Source organism: Chanodichthys erythropterus, chromosome 2, assembly GCF_024489055.1.
Source record: "Chanodichthys erythropterus isolate Z2021 chromosome 2, ASM2448905v1, whole genome shotgun sequence".
NCBI classification, from domain to species: Eukaryota; Metazoa; Chordata; class Actinopteri; order Cypriniformes; family Xenocyprididae; genus Chanodichthys; species Chanodichthys erythropterus.
In genome coordinates, this window is record NC_090222.1 from 10,978,825 (window position 1) to 11,000,074 (window position 21,250).

At 37.6% G+C, this 21,250-nt stretch overlaps 1 protein-coding gene across 4 annotated transcripts in view; it reads left to right on the plus strand.

Annotated features, from left to right (window-relative positions):
• The window catches only part of triob (trio Rho guanine nucleotide exchange factor b), a 173,830-nt gene that overhangs the window by 132,552 nt on the left and 20,028 nt on the right, over positions 1 to 21,250 (plus strand). For 2 of the 4 annotated variants that reach the window (XM_067400860.1, XM_067400868.1), the window contains exons 36-42: positions 12,428 to 12,711; positions 13,681 to 13,851; positions 15,382 to 15,477; positions 15,568 to 15,716; positions 16,926 to 16,992; positions 17,285 to 17,388; positions 17,495 to 17,564. In XM_067400860.1, coding sequence (XP_067256961.1) covers positions 12,428 to 12,711; positions 13,681 to 13,851; positions 15,382 to 15,477; positions 15,568 to 15,716; positions 16,926 to 16,992; positions 17,285 to 17,388; positions 17,495 to 17,564 — 941 coding nt within the window. Of the gene's footprint in view, positions 1 to 12,427; positions 12,712 to 13,680; positions 13,852 to 14,426; positions 14,930 to 15,381; positions 15,478 to 15,567; positions 15,717 to 16,925; positions 16,993 to 17,284; positions 17,389 to 17,494; positions 17,565 to 21,250 lie in introns of those variants that run through there. The other 2 variants (XR_010896419.1, XR_010896420.1) reach the window with 2 other exon arrangements.

Consider the following 21,250-nt stretch of genomic DNA (forward strand, 5'->3'; position numbering starts at 1 on the left):
ACTAATCATCTTCTAATTAATTTCAGTTCTACTTTCTGAGTGTGAATTATCATATGCAGTAAAAGACAACAATATTCAAGCGCTGTAAAACGTTTTGCCACAATCTGGCTTCTCTCCTGTATGATTTCATACGAGTCTCTTCAGACCTTATTGTACATGATTTATGTGCTTTTACAACTTTTGTCCTCCTAACTGAACTCCTTTCCACAAATTGATCATAGAAATAAAGAGTATAAATAAAAATGATAAAACTTTACAACAAGGTCTCATTTATTAACATTAATGTATTAACCAACATCAACAATGAGCAATATCTTTGCTACAGTATTTATTAATCTTTGTTAATGTTAGTTTAACATAAAAATAGTCATTCATGGTTAGTCCATGATAGTGCATTAAGTAATGTTAACAAATACAACTTTTGATTTTAACAATGTATTAGTAAATGTTGAAATGAACATTAACTAAAATGGTGTAGAAGTATTTTTCTTCCTTAGTTCATGTAAAGTTAACTAACATTAACTAATGAATCCTTATTGTTAAGTGTTACCATAAAAATAAATAACAGTTTTCTTTTAGTCTTAAGTGCAGTCAATAAGTGCAACCATAATCAAAGCACTCTCTCAATATTCAAAGTGTAAATAGAGACCAAATTTTTCTTAAAGCATGATACAGAGCTGAGAGATGCTTACAACTACACAGCCCAGCCTAAGATGGCTTTCATATTGGAAGATATTTGCATGCATCAGGGAGCAGCTTTCAAATGCGCGGTATTGACATCGCGTTTGAATACGCGCTCGCGTTTACTTTTACTTTCGCGATCGCTCGTACTCTGTAAATATGGAGCACCGGTGTCCGTTATCCAACTGAATTAAATGTTTTTTTTGTTTGTTTGTTTGTTTTTTTTTCTATAAAAAGCAAAACAACAGTGGAGGCTTAATGTAAATGTAGCAGTGGCATATTCTTTCCTAATTTCACCCTCACACTATCACGAGACTGCTTTTCGCCTCAACGAGAAATCTCATCACAATTTAATCTCATGAGATCTTGTGACACGAGATTTCATCACACCCCTAATTAATGTAGATCAGAATTTGTGCGTGCAACAAGTAAGATCTGCATTTGTGGATCACGCCTGCTACCACTTGATGGCAGTATATCCAGCTAAAACAGACAACGGCAGCGTAATCAAGCATTCTTCCCCATATAAGACGCTTTAAGTAGCTTAAGAAAGTGATATTGAAGCACCAAATTCAGTACACACCTTATAAATAAAACACAGAATACCTTGTACAGACAAGCATATATTAACTCAAAACGCACAAAGTTTCACATCGAATGTTTCCTCGTTATAAAGAAAACGATTAATATAATGCATTAAGACAGTAGGCTAACATTAAAAGGTATTATTAACACATACTTTGTACAGACAAGCAGATTAAATCAGGTTAAGAACACAACACGAGAAGTTAGGCATTTTTCTTCCATAGAAAATCATTCTAAAATGCTGACATGTGCTATGGCGCGTTACATGTTCAAAAAGATGTAGTCCTAAACTGAGTTTTAATATCACCGTCTTACTGCATTAAGCCATGTTTAGTGTTTTCTTTTGATAACAGGTTTTATGGAAGGAAAAAGCTTAGTCTATATGTACAGACAAGAGCCTAAGATGAATGCGACGAGCAAAGTTTCACGCTAAAGGCATTTCCTCCCTTATAGCACCTTTTAAAAAGAAAACACGTATGCGCTCATTGGTTGAGACGCGTGATGATACAAGTCCAAAGCCAGTACTGATCAACATCCTACCCCTCCTTCAACACATTGTTTGTCTGTAAGCAATGGACTTTCAAAATAATAATTTGACAAAACTGCGTTAATGTGCAATAAAATAATTTTCGGTGTTAATCAATTAATTAATACGTTAACGCGATAATAATAACTTACCCAGCCCTACTATATATATATGTATCAGTGGCGAGCGGTGACTTTTTTAACCGGGTATGCTGTGTGGTGCGTCATGTAAATAAATGTGGCCAATGCAGTTACGTTGAATTGGTTTATAGCTAATATGCGAGACGCTCACGTTCTCTCTAGACATTGTTAGTTTACTCATTTGCTTGCTCATGACAAATAGCAACACAGCGAAAAGTATTTCTAATATGTTGGAACTTTTATTGAGAGTAGCCCATATTTACCTGTGGGGACGTGCCTTCACAAGCACCTGTAAGAGCTTTTGTGACGTTTGAGTCGATGGAGGCGCAACATGCGAAAGGTGTGTTTGCAAAATATGCTGTATTTTTGTAATCCGCTAGGTGCCGCTAGTGTTACAGAAATGACATACTTCACCGTATCAGTTTAGGACACAGATCTAAATCAGACACTACAAATAAAAAACACCATGGCGTCAATTTAAATGTATGCCACAAGTACCTTTTAAATTAATTATTAAAAAAAAGTATAACAATTAGTATTAGCAGCCTATTATAAACAAAAAAAAATGTAATTATAATAATTATAAGTAGGCTATTATAAATATAAAAAAATATATCAAAAAAATTAACATCCTTAAACTATTTATAAGTTTTCATTAAAAAAATCTCTATGGAGAAAATGAAATACTATGAAAATAGTTTTAGTTACTATTTTTTTCTCCCATTTGGCTAAGTCTAGTTAGTTTTGTATAAAATAAATTGTGATTTTCGGTGATCGAGATCTGGCAGCAGCTAATTTTTCCTCTTGGGCGAGCGGTCCGCTCATAGCTTATCCTACCCATGTAAACTCGCATAGACCAGCAAACCAATGAGAACACGGGACAATGATGACGCTCCATAACAAAAGCGCGAAGGCACAAAAGCTGCTGTAGATCAGCTTACCCGGAAGTCTCCGTAACTGGCAGATTTAGGGAAAATTACCGTCGTTTGGCAAATAAATTAATTACGGACAGTTATATATGCATTACCAATCATGTAGGCTTTATGGTACACATGAACAAGGGATTTAATAGTAATTTATAATGTTAATATTAGTTGCCGAGTCCACGAATGGCTTGGGTATGCAGAGCATTCGCAGCTTATATGGACCGCACACCACTGAGATTATATATATATATATATGCAGGTGGGAACCAGGGAGGATGCTGGGAAATGTAGTGAAGGAACAGAGGCAGATATGGTGACTGTGACAGTACTACTATTGTACAATAGAATGTACTTATTAAATTAATATAATAATAATAATAATACAATTTATTTAAACATTATTTAAGGAATATAATTTTTTTGTCCATGTTTTAATTTAGTAATCTAATTTATTATCTCTGTCATGCAGCACTTTGCCAAAAAAAAAAAAAAAAAATTAAAACATTAATTAAATTGTAAGTTTTATGGATTTGTTTTTGATAATATATTTGTATTAAATTATAAAAAGAAAACCTGTTTTCATTCATTTAATGGTCATTTTAACTGGTGATGATAATAACTGATTGTTTAATACTGTATACCATGAAACCATGTTATTTTCTGAGAATGTTACAACCCTAGTTAACTAACAATGCTTTTGGGAAACGCACACCTGCTTAGATATGGAGTCAGATCAGGATGAGATCATGATTTAGAATGAGGTTTATTTAGGGTTAAACTTCACAGAGGCTGCACAAACTTGTATTTGTCAGTGTTTTGAGTTTTTGGCAACTCTGGGATAGTTTTTGGTTTTCCTCTCCAGTCATGGGAAGAGCTTCTGTGTAAATGCTTGAGGGATTACTTGAAGACACGTCAACACGCGTCTGGCCTTCCAGCTGGTCTTTTTTGTAAGAGTTGTTAGGTAACCACCTTTGACTTGATAGGAATCTCAGTTTTTAACCAATCTGTTTGATAGTATGAAAGGATACGAATGTTTTTTTTTTGGGTTTTTTTTTTTAATCTTATTTACCTCATGGATTTATTTTATATTGGTGGTTTATACAAAATTGTATTTTAAATGATTACAGATACAGATTTCTAGCTATGTGCAAGATTAACTATTAAATATAATGAACCAAAATTACATCTGATTATCCTAATGGGGGTGCCAGATATTGTGTGTTTTCCCTCAGGAAAGATGGATCAAAGGTGTGTACAGGTGTGCGTGTCTGCTCTTGATTCACCCTGAACACAAATAAAATTTTAATTGCAGTCCAGCTTTGCTCTTTCTTATTAGGGTTGAAGTGTGTTGTGCATGCGGTAACCATGGTGATGGGTTGTGTCAGTTGATGAACAGGGTTGCCAGGCTGCAGGGGATTTCCCATATCCATGTACACAGGACAGTTAATGTGATCTTGTGATTTTGATCATGTGCTTAAAACCAGCCATTTTGTAAACAATAATACAGCATACTAGCGTTCAAAAGTTGTTTATTGAAAGAAACAAATACTTTTATTCAACAAGGACACATTCATTTGATCAAAAGTGACAGTAAAGACATTTATATATTGCAAAATAAAAAGAACAATTTTGAAAAAATGCATTTTTTTTTTTTCATAAACAAATCCTGACAAAAAGATGTATTATAGATTCCACAAAAATAATAGCAACACAACTGTTTTCAACATTGATAATAATAAGAATTGTTTTGTTTGGGGCACCAAAACAGCATATTAGAATGATTTATGTAGAATCATGTGACACTGAAAACTGGAGTAATGGCTGCTGAAAGTTTGGAATAAATTACATTTTTAAAATATATTAAAATAGAAACCAGTTGTTTCAAATTGTAATAATATTTCACAATATTATAGTTTTTACTGTGTTTTTGGTCAAATATTGTAAATGCAGCTTCAGTGAGCATCAGAGGTTTCTTTCAAAAACATTATAAAAATATTATCAACACCAACTTTTGAACATTGTATTTTATGTCTTTATTTTTATCATAATATTCACCATAATAAAATGCTTTCTAAACATTTGCAACATTTTCAATGTGACCTATTTCAGAAAGAAAAAGTGTTTGGTAGGAAATAATTTAGACGAGACTTGATTTTATCTTTTGGGATTTGACTTGTGGATGGTTAGCCGTTATATATTGATTAATATGGTTTTTTGTTTGTTTGTTTTTTTTTTTCCGCCCATGTGGCCTTGGTTACATTGGAACAATAGAAACAGCGGAGAGGTTATTTTTCCATCACTTTTTTTTCTTACTTGAGAACATTAAGAACATGCCTAGGGTCCATTTTAATTTTTGTTGTATTTAAGGTTGTAATGATATTGTAGGACTTAGCTCTGTGGTGAGAGATTGGATATGAAAACATTTATGACGACTCAGCATAAATTCATTTTGGAGCTATTTTATTATTAATAAGTATTTAAGGATTTAACTATAGTAAGTACATCAGCTGCAGTTTGTCAGTTCCTCATGATCAAAGATGTGTAACATGGAATTCATGGTGGTTAGTCACTGCTTTTGAAAACTCTGAATGGACCATGATTTGTGACAAAGAAATGATTACAAAGGAAGAGCATGTGGTAAAACTAAGAAGGTCACCAGGCAAAGATTTTTGAGGTCACCCACACAAGGATGACTGGGCAGCATCTGAGAGAAGATCATTAGTGTGTGCAGGGTGTGGTGTTCAGTTTGGAGAATTCTGGGAAGTTACTGAAACTGACTTATATTTAACTCTTGATGTAGTTAGAAAATGCTGCTCAAATGTTGTCAAAAAGTATCCTATCTATCTATCATCTATCTATCTATCTATCTATCTATCTATCTATCTATCTATCTATCTATCTATCTATCTATCTATCTATCTATCTATCTATCTATCTATCTAGATCTTACAATTTCTATCTATCTATCTATTATCTTAAAATTTCTATCTATCTATCTATCTATCTATCTATCTATCTATCTATCTATCTATCTATCTATCTATCTATCTATCTATCTATCTATCATAAAGACCAACAATGAATACCAAGGACATAATCAATGAAAAGCTTATAAAAGTATTATAACAGTCATATTGGAATTAATAAGTTGCACTTCATTTCTATCTTTTTGTAACTACATCACAAGTTATAAAGTCTCATACCTGTGTCACTGAAGTCCATTTTTATGACATCATTACAAGTAGACAAGCACCTTTCCTTTGACAGAGGTCATGGGAAATTTCAAACAGCCGGTTCTCTTACAGCAAGGACAATCAGTATTTTTAGAATGTGAAATAGGAACCGTCATAACTCATGATGACCAGTGTATTCAACCTCTTCAAATTGCTGCCCTGACTATTTTGTTAGCTGAAATGTTCAAGGTATATTTTAAGGCAGCTGGTGTGATGCAACGTGTCCAGAGGGGCTAAAAAAATCGGACTTTTACCATGAGACCAGAGCAGAATCCTTAGCAGAATTTTGATTAGTTCTGGCATAAGCATTTACGGATCTGCATATGTGTAAGTGTGTGTGTGTGTATAGCAAAGGAAGCAGTTTGACTGGCCACAGACCAGCTACTGTTAAGCAGCCAGATGCTTAAACAGGGAGATCTTTGTAGCCACCCGCTCCGGTGCAGCCTGTAAGAGAGGCAGCCATTTGTGTAGGTGATATAGAGGCAGTTGATGATTTTCATGCTGTGACCTGATATTGGCCAACCCCGTCAGTCGCACTGTATGCGTTAAAACTGTCATTTCCCACTGGGATGTATTATTACTACGTTCCCAATAAAAAATGCTGAAAATGTTCAAACAGGTCAAAACTTGACTGGTGTTCTGCCGAATGCCATCATCCACATGGCATTTTCATCAATCTACATAAAAGACTAGCTGTAACATAATTTTCTTTTCTTTTTTTCTTTTTTTTTTTTTTCTTTTTTTTTCATTTTAAAAATGTAATTGGTTAAATCTCATAATTCTATCAAGAATCATATAATATATTTACCCAAGATCAAGTGAAACCGTAATCAGAGATTCCACAGTCCTGGAAAACCACAGGGAATTTAAAAAATGTGATTTTCAAGCCTAGAAAAGTAATGGAAATTATTACAATCTTAAAAGTGCATGAAAATGTCATGGAAATTTCTACAGTCATTATATATATATATATATATATATATATATATATATATATATATATATATATATATATATATATATATATATAAAATCATGGAAAACTCATGAAAATTCATTATTCAAAAAGAGTGTGGGATGTTGTGTAATTCAAGTAAATCTAGTTTTAATTAATGTGTAGATGTGATATGAATCTGGCGGAGAATTTTCACAATGCAAAAAAAAAAATGTATGGTCAAAAAAAAAATATGGTCAGAAAAATTTTTATATGCACAATATATGAAATATATTGGATATGTCCTTTTTGTGATTCCCCCCATTAGATAATAATAAGCTGAAACAGTCTCATTTTGAGAAGGCTTGTAACTCTGACTCTTTCAGAATCACATCTTTCATATTAAAGGATTGCAGGTTACACCTCTTTCCTCTCTTTGAGTCTTCTCATCCGGTTTTCCCTTCCTCCCTCTCTTTCATTCTGAGCATAACTTAGTCACAGCTGTGCATGGAACACCAAACCTCCTTCTTTCTCCATCCCCCTTCCTCTCTCCCTCTCTCTCTCTCTCCCTCCCTTTCTTTCATAGTCCATCACTCTCTTCTCAGCATTATGTGATAAAATGCTTTCAGTTTAGAGGAGTTAGTGTAGTTTGCCTCTTCTGTCCGGATCACCTCTTGGTATGGCACATGGAATACACTCATTTTTATCAGTCAGGTCACTCTGTCATATGGGTTCAGCTTCAGGACGCTCAGAGAACTGCAAGTATTGGCTGCTGGATTTGGGTACGTGCCTCACAGGACAACAACACTCTCAGAGCTGAATTCAGTCGTCGTAACTCAGCTTATTATAGTGCAGTTTTTTTATTCAAAAGGTTTCAAGCATAAGGTTGAAGGAGTGTAGGGTATGTTGATATGCAGGTTTATTTTAAGGATCACAATAGGTGCTTGTAAGAAACTACATAAAGAAATAGTAATTTTTATTATCGTCTGATTTTATTAAATCCAAATTAGATTTATATTTAATTTATTGATCATTAATGTATAGTACTCAGCATCTGATAATGATAAAGCTTGATTGTTGATTTATTTAGCTGAACTTTCTCTGTTGTTCCTGTGCCTGTTTGGTGTTGAAGTCTGCTAGTTTTATAGATGTTCCTTTGTCTATAGAATGTTCTTCATAATAATTCAGTAACCACAATGTCACTTCAGTGTAAATTTTCTACACAGAGTTGATTTTGAGTGACCAATCAGCATTTAAAAGTTGCACAGTAAAACTGTTTGCTTTCATATTTGCAGATCCAAATTAAATAGATAAAATATATATATATTTTTTTTTTTCCAGATCAATTATTTTATTCAGATATGCATTAAAATGCAATACAGTAAATTGAAGGGGGGAAAAAAACTCTATGATGTTTTTAATTTTTGAATTAAAATGAATTTTGCCATTTTTTGGAAGCATAAATTCAAAAATATACAACTGTCCAGAAGAAAAAAAAAACATAATTATTAAAAGAATTAAATTCTTAAAAAGAAATAAATGATTGAGTAGTTTATCATTTTTATTTTTTTTATTTTTACAAAATTATTAATATTTGAAAAATCAAAGTCATGTGGTAACTATATATATATATATATAGATATAGATATAGATATATAGATATATTATATATATAAATTAACCCTTAAACGCATACCTCGGGTCTTTATCGACCCGGGACAACATTCACTACCCTTTCGCTCATTCATTTTTTTAAAGTTACCTTCTTTAAAGCAACAGTTGTCGCACCACACCGCAACAGAGGTTGTCTTCTTCTTTTATTATATTATAAAAGAATGTATGTTTTCGATTTTTTTTTCTGCTAGTGACCCGAGGTATGTAATAGTGCAAGTATATATTTTTTTTGCACAACAGTAATTGAATCAATATATTGACTCAAAAAGTGCACTTCAACTTTATTCCTGTAGGTGGCAATGTCTGATACACAATGATGACGTGATGTTTCACTCATAATTACTGTAGGCATAAAACAAAAGAAAACATGTATCATAAGCAAAACTTATAGTATAAGAAGAGAGAAAACCAGCAGCACTTGTGGCACGGAGGGGTCAAAACTAAAAATAAAAACAAAAAACTATATATTTACCACTCCATGCACCTTGTTGGCTGTGAAGTTGCACCAGACTAATTACATTATTCTCATAAGCAAAACTTGAAATGGATAAGAGATTCACTGCAGATTAAATACTGTATCAGAATTAGATATTATCGTCACTGTCACTTGATGGTGGATCTGGTGAAGAAGCTGTCAGCATTCAAGATATTAATTTTGAAGATGTTGAAAACGATACTTTTGAGAATATGGTTGAGATCTAATATGAGCCAGAAGCTGAATGTACAGGGGAAATGAGATCTGTTGAGGACAGTGATGGTGGTAAAAAGCAGATATATCTGTGTCGCTAAAGACCCAAATATGTAATAATGATTGGCAAAACTTTCATGCATTTAAGGGTAAATTAAAGGGTAAATACTCAAATTTATTCAGTGGGTTATTTCTTTTTTTATGTAATGATTGGATGACATTAAATATTTTTCGATATTTAACTTGAAAATAGAAAAATAGTGAAAAACAAAAATAGTATAGACATTTTTTTGAAAACCATATGAAACCAACATGGTTTCAACAACTATTTTAAACTATAAAAGAATTTTTTTCTTTTTTTATCATGGACACTGTCATTTGTCATTGCCCCAAAGAGCACAGGAACAGAAATTCATAATGGTGGTTTTATTTGTCTTTTGTTCATAAGCTGTATTGATTTAGTTGTTATGTTGGTGTTTACATGCTCTGGGTCAAGGCGCTACCTGAATACAGTCTGGAAAGTCGAAGATTGTCAGGCATATGCAGCAAAACATTGTGAAACCTGTGCATGTGTTTGTGAGTCTTTATTATTTATTCAGACATAAGAGGCTCTTAGAGAAACAGACTAGATCTTTCTCAATATTACCCATCAGTCTTTGAAGTGAGAGGCTTAAAGTATGAGAAAGCATCAATCTGTCACACCTCCAGCATGTGATATCACACCCCTTCCTAATTAATGAACGTTACCTCAGTTGGGACAGAAAGTTTCTTTAAAAATAGCTTTTAAAGAAGTTTTCTTTAAGTTTTCAGTGTTCAGTGTTTATATATGATTTATATATGGTATAATGTACAGATCACTGTAAGGTTCCTATGAGGAGACAGTCAGACAAATACACAGTGTCCTCTACAGGGCTCTTTTCTGTGGCACTGAAGGCTCGGTTTGTTCAGGTGTGAATTTAACGACAGTGCAGGAGGAATGAATTTGTAACAGAACAAGAAACATACACCACATTCACCACTGATATATCTAGGAACAGCACCCAAAAATCATATTCAGTTATCATGCTGTTATGTACTGTATATTGTCAAAAGTTTTTCCAGTCAGAAGAATTTGTCAGAAAATTTCTGCTGTGGATATTGTAAAAACCACACATGTCTTTGTTAAACTGACTTATTTAAGGTTCATATCCTGCTATGAAGGTTATTAATTAAGACGGTAACAAGCACACACTCACTAAATTGTGTGCTTTGTGTCAGTGTAGCTAAACACAAAATTGTGCTGTTAACAACCAGTTCGAAAATAATTTTGCTTGTCCACACCGGTCTGTTACTCAGATATTATCTGTTTTAGATAAACCTGCCCAAAAACTGTTAAAAAGATTAGACGGTTCTTGTCTAATTGGACAGTTCTTGGCCAGAATAAGCCACAATAAGAGTTTATTCAAATCCGTTGTGAATCAGTTCAAACGAGTCAGTGCAATCAAGTAGTTCACAATGATTCATTTGTGGACATCAATAGTAATATGATTTCAGTTAAGAAATATCCATTAATGAAATAGAAGTGTTCATCAGAATTGAAAGATTTTGGACTTTGTTTACCAGGTGTGGCTGTGTGTATAAATACACAGAGTGTGAACCATGACAGAGGGGTCAAACTAGTGTCAACTACTTGAATATACTGTCCACAGTGAGAGGACAAACTACTGAGCCTGACAGCTGAGAATTCATATATACAACATATGAAAGAGTCAAGTTAAGTCATCTTTTTTTATATAGCACTTTATACAATACAGAGTGTTTCAAAGCAGCTTTACAGGAATAAAAAAGAAAATAATCAATTATCCAATTTCATAAAATATAAGACAATCTCAAAATTCTACTGTAAAGCAGCTCTACAAAGACAATAGTCTCTTTTTTTTTTTCAGCTCAAGTCAGTTTAGTGTTGATTCAGTTCAGTTCAAAAAGTGTGTAAAGTTCATCAATTATAAAATGAGTTCAATTCAGCTATAAGCAGCTCTACAGAAGAAAATAGTCGTTATTCAGCCCAAGTCAGTTGGAAGTTATAAACTGTACATGTATTTTTATAATCACAATCAATAAAGATTTATTTATTAGCTCATGAATTTCCCACTCCTCCCTTGAAGATCGTTCATCAGAGGCCTTGAAGGCATTTTTTCTGCACATCATTAGACTTAAAAAGAATATCTTATGCAAGCTTTATGTAAGGACGTACTCTCTATGGAGCAGAGAAAGGTCTTTTAAGAGGTTTTTGCAGTTTCAGTTTTGAAGAGGGCTGAAAACAGAAACATCTCTGAAGTGAAAAATAGAGCTATGATTTGCATCACTTTGTGGTGACAAAAAACAAACAAACAAACAAAAAAACACTCACAATAAACCCCAGAATAATTAGCAACTGATAGTCAGATTTGACTTTTAACATATACTTATGATTTAACATATACTTATGTTATCATTTTAGTTTATTATGTAGTTATTATATAGTTATAATACAGTAAACTGTGGTACAGTGACATTGCAGTAATTCAATTTTTGAAATTACTATGTACAGTGGCCCCGAAAATATTTACACTTGAAACCACGTATAAAAGTATTTGAATATCTTTGTGTTATATAACAAAATCATTTGATCTAAATGGCATTTATGTAAAATAAATAAGTCAATAAATACAGCACAAAAGAAAGTTGTTTATCATATATTGATACAAAATTTGGAAACATAACTTTCTTGTTGTTTATTTATGGATTCATGTATTTATTTATTTCACTGGCTTTTACTAAAAATATCCTTTCCATGCATAAACAAGTAGTTAATTCTGAGAAAATGGCATCATTTGTTTGGTGATGCCACTTGATTTAATAGTAATAATAAATCAATAAAATATATATTTTTTGTTTTCATCCAACGCTATATGTCATTTAGACATTTTATTTGTGATGAAAGTAAAACACTAAAACACTGACTGGGCCCAGGAAGACATATAAACACCATGTCTCTCTCTCTCTCTCTCTTTCTTTGAAGACACGCTCTCAGTCTCCAGTAATGAAGGAGGACTTTCGGGCAGTGCCACGCTGCAGCCGGGTCATTTGCAGAGCTCTCCTGGACCCAAACGGCCCGGAAATACTCTGCGCAAGTGGCTGACCAGTCCCGTCAGACGGCTCAGCAGTGGCAAAGCAGACGGCCACGTAAAGAAACTCGCACACAAGCACAAGAAGAGTCGAGATGTTCGCAAGAACGCAGACACCGGCTCACAGAAAGACTCAGATGACAGTGCTGCCACACCACAAGATGAGACCATAGAGGAGGTTGGTGACCAGAAAATCAATACAATATCACTCACAAAACCATTACTTTTGGCAGGCTTTTTAAAAAATCAGCATTGAATTGTGTATCAATTCATGTATTATATAATTGTATGTATGCATTAATGTATATCATTCGAAAGTTTGGGGTCAGTAAGATTATTATTTATTATTTAAGACAATACTTTTATTCAGCAAGGATGAATAAATGAATCAAAAGTGACAGTACATTTTACATTGTTACAAAAATATTTCAATTAAATGGATGTTCTTTTGATCTTTCTGTTCTACAAAGAATAATGAAAAAGTATCATGATTTCCACAAAAATATTAAGCAGCACAACTGTTTTCAATTATTATAATAAGAAATGTTAATCAAGTACCAAATCATCATATTCAAATGTGGGTCTTGTGACACTGAAGAATGGAGTAAAAAATACAATAAAACATACAATAAATAAAATACATTCCACAATATTAGCTTTCACTGTATTTGTGATCAAATAAATGCAGGCTTGATGAGCATAAGAGACTTTCAGAAACATATTATAGACCCCACACTTTTGAATGGTATATTCAATTACATATACAATTATTTACTGGTTTACTATTGCAACAGTGAAAATGGTTAAAACAGCTTGCAGACAAGTAAATGTCTATGGGTAGTTTGTTAGTTGCCACTCATGTCCGGGTAAATACATTTGAAATACCAATGAAGGCAGAAGTAAATGTAGCGTTCTGTCTGTTTTTAAGTGTTGCGCTGTATGATTTGTAACTGTCTAAGTGTTATTTATGTCTTGTGGTTTCCAGTGTAGAGCAGTTATAAATACAGTGCATGAAAGATAACGGAAGCGCTGGAGATATTTTGGTATAAAACTGTGCCACAGCTGTCGAGCTGTTTCATAGCTTTACAATGTTAAGTCTCTCTTTCTCTCCTTTCTTTCTCTTTCTCTCTTTCTTCTGTCCTCACAGAGGATGAGAAATGAGGGATTAAGCAGTGGCACTCTGTCTAAGTCTTCCTCCTCAGGGATGCAGAGCTGTGGTGAGGAGGAGGGAGAGGAAGGCCCAGACTCTGTTCCCCTGCCGCCCCCTATGGCTATCCAACAGCACAGCCTTCTGCATCAGGACTCCCAGGAGGACAAGGTAACTGCCAAAGCCTGTGCGAAATGGATGGTTTTTGATATCTATTCTGATTTGAGATTATATTACTTTTTCAAACCTGCTATTTTGGACTGTCTACTATGATTATGTAAATAGTTTTTTATAAAGTCAACATGAGATCACATCTGGCTCTGTTACGTACGTAACTTAAAACACATTCTCAGTCATATTGTGCAAGATTCACAACTTGCTCCACCGCACCAGTTTCAATACAACTTTGAAATGTTACCTAGGCTGTGCAGACTATGGGTCAGTATTAACTAACAGCTAAATACACTACTGTTGTACATCTTACAAATAGTTAATGCAGTCATTTAGTGCAGATTCATGTAATGGCAAAATAAAGATAGTTTAAAAAGAATAATTACCATTGGGATACAGTGAGATGCTCTTGAGGTTGAGGGCTAATTTTCTGTTTTGCATAGAAACGAAAGTAGAATGTGTTGCACATGCCATTTAATAATGACTTTAACCTATGGTAATGATAGCTTAGAAGAAGACCAGTCAGGCATCTCTAACTGCTGTCTTTTTTCTCTTTGTTTCTTAATGTTCTCCAGCATTATGTTGATTTCTGTTCTGCCTCTGTTTTGTCTCAGTTTCCTTATCTCTCTATGTAGTCTTCTCTCCTCCAGCCTTCTCCTTTTCTTTCCTTCTCTTTTTTCTACTTTTATACTTCATCCTTACATATTTTCCTTTTTGTCCATTAATTTGTTTGAATACTCCACACGTCCTCAGCTGTGCTTTGCCAGAACATGAGGTACAGACTCAGTAGCATTCTGACTTCTGACTGTTATAGCCTGTGAAAGCCTTTCTGTCCGTGACCTTTCATGTGCTTCTTATTGGAGTATTCAGGAGTGTGTACATGCGGTGGGCCATGTGTGCACTTACTCTTTACCCAAAACAACCCAAATCTTCCAAACCAAAGTTCCTACTTCCGTTCCCCCCACATTAGCCCCTACCACACTGAAATCAGCCCCTGATTGGCTGGCGAATCCAGAAACCACACTCATTACCATATTTGGACTGGAATGTTTCCGCCTTCAGTCAGAACACTACAATGGTGAGCATCACTGCAGATTCACATAATAAATGAATACTGAAGTCTAGTCACTTATGTAACTATAACCCAAAAGGGAAATCACTCCACTTAATAAACTAGTCTTCATGGGGAAAAAGACAGGTAGGGCATTTAACATGCAAATTAGACCACTCAGTTTACCACCAATAAATAATCAATTGATGAGTAAGCGGTATATTCCTGTTGAAAACAAAGCAGTGGAAACAAGCCTAAGGTGATAGCCTTGCTGTTTCCCATTCAGACCAAAATGGTTTGATCATTTTTTTGTTTAGTTTTGTTTTGTTTTGTTTTGTTTTGTTTTGTTTTGTTTTGTTTTGTTTTGTTTTGTTTTGTTTTGTTTTGTTTTGTTTTGTTTTGTTTTGATCATAACAATTATAATAGTCCTACCTTTGTAAGATTCTAAATATTTTTACTTGTTTTCTTTTTTTACGTAGGCTACCTCCCGTCTGTCTGGACGTCCCAGCAGTTCAGAGACACCGAGTGCGGCAGAACTGGTCAGCGCCATTGAGGAACTCGTCAAGAGCAAAATGGTAGGATATCACAGAGGTGTTTCATCAAGTCCATCTTTTTACATTGAATATTTTTGTACTGTCCACTAAATTCTTTTTTCGCTTTCTCAGAGTCTGGAGGACAGGCCCAGTTCTCTCCCTGTTGAGCAAAGAGATAGCAGTAGTCCTTCCTGCATCCCATCGGATAACTCCTTCCTGTCTTCCTCCTCTCCCATTGATGAGATGGATGAACGCAAGACTGGCTTCCTCAAGAGACGACAGTGTGTCCCTCTCTTATTTTCCTCAAATATTTCTTCTTTGAAATTATTGTTCTTGGTGTAAATGGGCCTTAAGACTGCACCAAAATCGAATCTTGTATGTGAAACCTTGTAAGTGACTGACTTGGAATATGAATCACATCAGGGCTTCATCTCTAAACACAAGTGTTGACACTTTGACCTCTGCATGAATAGTTTTGCACAGGGTTGCATAGAGGTTTTTCAAAAAAGGCGGGAATGGTACATAAATAAACGGCAAAAAGAGCAAAAGAAGATGAATAAGGGAAAAAAGTTAAGGACAGAAAAGAGTCGTACCGACTTCATGCATCATAGCAAGTAAAAATATCTCTTCAAACATGAGTCATTTTATGACTCCTTACTGTCTTGGGATGATCTTGTTGAATTTAATAATTAGTTTAAGAAAGGTTCAGGATCATGTAGAACATTGATAATACATTACGATAAATCGTGTGAATTGTCTCGTGTTTGCTTTAAAAGGTCAGTGGCAAACTGGGTCAAAGCTATAGTCTGAACTTTGAGCATCACATTATAACGCTTTAGATTGGGTTGCACTGAGGGTTGCATTGAGTTTAATGCATTGAGGAACATTAGCTATGTTTCCATCCAAAATTGCAAATTTAACTTATGCGCAAATTTGGAATATCGCATAAAACACTTGTGAATAAAGCACTATTTCCACCCAGTGAGTCTAAGAGAACAAAATCATCGCTTCCTGATAAACTGGTGCTAAATATCACTGAGAAAAGTAGGTGAAGTCACTGTATATAATAATTTTCGGATATAACGAATTACTTGCGCCTTAGAGCACACAGACGAAATGCAATAAACGCAGTTGCTTTTAGAGGCAGATGTCATGTGCGTTTTACAATTTATACGCTTCTTGGCATTTCCATCCAGCGTTTTGTAAGTGATATTCCAAAATGCGCAAAAAAATAGGTGGATGGAAACATAGCTTTGAGTTGTGAAAGGGTGCATAGGCAGCATTGATTCCAGTAGAGTACAATAGAGTACTATAATAAGCATCAAAAATATGCAGCACACTCAAATATAGCATACATTTTAATATGATTTCTGTATTAGAAATATTTTTACAGATAAAAAATAAAATGTTTCTTTTCAGTCAACCTGCCATCTTGGATTGTTTTTGGTTTGAATATAAATGTCCTATGTTTTTTTCTTTCTTTTTTTCAGTTATGTACTGCTGGAACTGGTTGAGACAGAGAGAGACTACGTGAGAGACCTTGGTGCGGTCGTGGAGGTGGGATTATTTTCAGTTCTTTTAACAAATACTGCAGGGAGATCACTATGGTGACCACATGTAACCGAACACATTAATTCAAGTAAACATAATTGGCAGCTGCTGTCAGGGTTAAGTTCTGTTTGTTCGGTACTCTATATCTATTGATCACGTGATCTGTTAAGAGTGTCTCTCTGAAAGGAAATAAGAGTGGTTGGATTTGCTGCTTATTCAGAATTATGGCTCAGTGAGATCACAAGTTTTATGTCACTGTCTACATGGTAACCGTACTCATGTGTTCCGGCACCTGCAGGGCTACATTAGCAGGATGAAGGAGGAGGGTGTACCCGACGACATGAAGGGCAAAGATAAGATTGTCTTCGGGAACATTCACCAGATTTTTGACTGGCATAAAGAGTATGTGAAAATGATGCACTTCTCTTCCATCCACTCAAATACTGTATTAAGACAGCCTACTTTAATGTCAATGTAAAACATTAATGTAAACCTCTGATCTTTGTAGCTTCTTTCTTGGTGAACTGGAGAAGTGCTTGGAGGACCCTGATAGACTCGCACCCCTGTTTATCAGACAGGTATGATATGATTCATTGTGGGCTTTCACTCTTTCTACGAAAAACACCATAAGATTACATGGTGCACCTGTGTTAAATTCAAAGGTGATGTTTGTATTTTCTGTACCATTAGTGCCACTAAACAAAATTGTTGTTTTCAAACAGATTTCTCAGATTTTCTCAAACACTTCTTCCATTTACTATTGGTTAGCTAAACAGAAAGTACCGCCCCGAACTTACATAACTGGTTGAGCCAATACTGTTGCTGTTTCATTCTGTGGCGTGATTCCCAAAAGCTTTGTTAGCCGATTGTAGTTATTTTAGACTAGCTTCACATGAGGGCACCACATATTTAGTTATTCATGATCTTAAATATTAATATTAGTATTTCGTATTAATATTAAGTTTAAATATTAACTACTGAATTGATAAAGTGCAAAAAGATTGATAAATGCAAGTGAATGAGTTGGATATAAGTTAATTTTATGGAAAGATAAACTGTCATTTCTCTAAAAGAAATAAAAATTCAACAAATAAACCGAGAGATTATTTGTTATTAACTTATATCAGCTATGCAAAATCTAATGCAAATTAGATAATCATATACTGACAATATACACTAATGCCAAGGTCTCTGGAAAGAGGTTTGGTAAGTGATATTTATTTATTCACTTTCCAAACCAATATCAGATTAACCTAGGCATCGTGCTGAAAACATAAAAGCCAAACATCACGGGGTTATGTTGAAATACCTATGCATTCATATTAATAGGTAAGTTTGTATATTTTGCATGTACACAAACAGCACTCATTAAGTATATACAATTCTGTTAATAGTAATGGAGAAGATTTGCTCCATTTTGTCCATTGTGTGTCCATTTTTATACATCTCTTGTGGCTTCAAGCCACACGGCAAAACCTGTCTGGTGAGTGGAGTCAGTGGCCGTTCACACCTCAGGTCTCAAGTCTGAGGGACTGGGGTGAACAATGCAGAAAATGATGATAGGATTAGTCTGTTCAAATGACATGCTAATGTCATCATTCTTCCCCTTGCACAAATGGTCAGGGTGATTGTCTTTGCAGGCTTATCTCCTAGTCCATCTAATTCCTTTTTTGTGGAACTTATTTTGAAGGTGTAAGTTTTGGAGTCCTGTGCTTTTCAATATAGCAGATGAAAGGGGACTATTGATGCAATGGGGGAGTCTGCCCTCATGTCTGCCTGCTGATCACTACACAACTATGGTCGAAATTCCATCATTACCAACATAGTTCAATGATTCTTTTTGCACACCAGGGTGACTAGGAGCATGTGTGTCTAAATTGTCCTAATGCACAGTGAGGAGGAAAGTTTGAGTGGCCAAAGACTCTCCAAGGATCACAGCTGAAGAATTGCAGGGATTAGTTTAGTCCTGGGGTCAGAAAGCCTAAAAAAATTACCAAACAGCACCTACATCACCAAAGGTTTTTTGGGAGGGTTTCAAGAAAAATCCTCCTCCCTCATCAAAAAACAAACTCCAGCATACATCCGAACTTCATATGGGACCTGCTTCTTGTCACGGTTGCAAACACGGAGACGAGAGACAGATCCAATTGCAGGTAATTTATTAGGGAAATCCAAAATCGTAGTCCACAACAAGCATGGGTCAAAAGCCAGGGATCAGTCCAACAAAAACAAAAACAAAACACGGGAACAGGAAACAACACAGACCGGGGAATGTGAACTGAAAACTCCAGGAAGTGAACAGAAACAGACAGGGTATAAATAGACAGACACTAATTAAGTGATACATGACAGCTGGTGGTAATGAAGTGATAAAGGGATAATGAGTCCGGCAGTGCGTTATGGGTAGTGTAGTCAATGGGTGAAAGAGTCCAGGATGGAGTGCCCTCAAGTGGCAGATAGGGCACTCACACTACAGATCGTGACATTACCCCCCCTCAAAGGAGCGGCTACCAGACGCTCCACCAGCCAAAACAAAAACACAGCTCAGGAGGGTGGTGGACAGGAGGAGGATCAGGGGGAGGGATGGCGGGTCAGATCCAGGGTGCCCCACAGATAGCCTGGGCGGTGCTGGAGGAACTGACCAGGCTGGTTCCAGCGGTTCTGGAGTCCTGGCTGAGAGCCAGGGTGGCGCTGGAGGAACTGACCAGGCTGGTTCCAGCGGTTCTGGAGTCCTGGCTGAGAGCCAGGGTGGCGCTGGAGGAACTGACCAGGCTGGTTCCAGCGGTTCTGGAGTCCTGGCTGAATACCAGGGTGGCGCTGGAGGAACTGACCAGGCTGGTTCCAGCGGTTCTGGAGTCCTGGCTGAATACCAGGGTGGCGCTGGAGGAACTGACCAGGCAGGTTCCAGAGGGTCTGGAATTCTGGCTGATTGCCAGGGTGGCGCTGGAGGAACCGGCCAGGCTGGTTCCAGCGGGTCTTGAGTCCTGGCTGATTGCCAGGGTGGTGCCGGAGGAACTGACCAGGCTGGTTCCAACGGTTCAAACGGCCTGGGCAGTGGCGACAGGGCAGAAAGCCTGGGTGGCGGCGGCAGGGCAGAAAGCTTGGATGACAGCGGCAGGACAGAAGTTCTGGGCGGTGGCGGCAGGGCAGAAGGCTTGGACGGCGGCAGGGCAGAAGGTTTGGATGACGGCGGCAGGACAGAAGATCTGGATGGCGGCAACAGGGCTGGCCAAGGGTGCTTCGTGGCCGTATCAGGGAGAACGAGCAGCTTGGTGACAGCCTCCGTGGCCGTATCAGGGAGAGCGGCCAGCTCGGTGACGGCATCCGTGGCCGTATCAGGGAGAGCGGACAGCTCGGTGACGGCCTCCGTGGCCCAATCAGGGAGAGCGGAGGACTCAGGGACGGCAGCGGGCTCGGACTGGAACTGCTCTGGGACGGCAACGTGTTCGGACTCGGGCTGCTCAGGGACGGCAACGTGCTCCGGCTGGGGCTGCTCTGGGACGGCCGCGTGCTCAGGCTGGGGCTGCTCTGGGACGGCCGCGTGCTCAGGCTGGGGCTGCTCTGGGACGGCCGCGTGCTCAGGCTGGGGCTGCTCTGGGACGGCCGCGTGCTCAGGCTGGGGCTGCTCTGGGACGGCCGCGTGCTCAGGCTGGGGCTGCTCTGGGACGGCCGCGTGCTCAGGCTGGGGCTGCTCTGGGACGGCAACGTGCTCCGGCTGGGGCTGCTCTGGGACGGCCGCGTGCTCAGGCTGGGGCTGCTCTGGGACGGCCGCGTGCTCAGGCTGGGGCTGCTCTGGGACGGCCGCGTGCTCAGGCTGGGGCTGCTCTGGGACGGCCGCGTGCTCAGGCTGGGGCTGCTCTGGGACGGCCGCGTGCTCAGGCTGGGGCTGCTCTGGGACGGCCGCGTGCTCAGGCTGGGGCTGCTCTGGGACGGCCGCGTGCTCAGGCTGGGGCTGCTCTGGGACGGCCGCGTGCTCAGGCTGGGGCTGCTCTGGGACGGCAGCGTGCTCAGGCTGGGGCTGCTCTGGGACGGCAGCGTGCTCAGGCTGGGGCTGCTCTGGGACGGCAGCGTGCTCAGGCTGGGGCTGCTCTGGGACGGCAGCGTGCTCAGGCTGGGGCTGCTCTGGGACGGCAGCGTGCTCAGGCTGGGGCTGCTCTGGGACGGCAGCGTGCTCAGGCTGGGGCTGCTCTGGGACGGCAGCGTGCTCAGGCTGGGGCTGCTCTGGGACGGCAGCGGGCTCAGGCTGGGGCTGCTCTGGGACGGC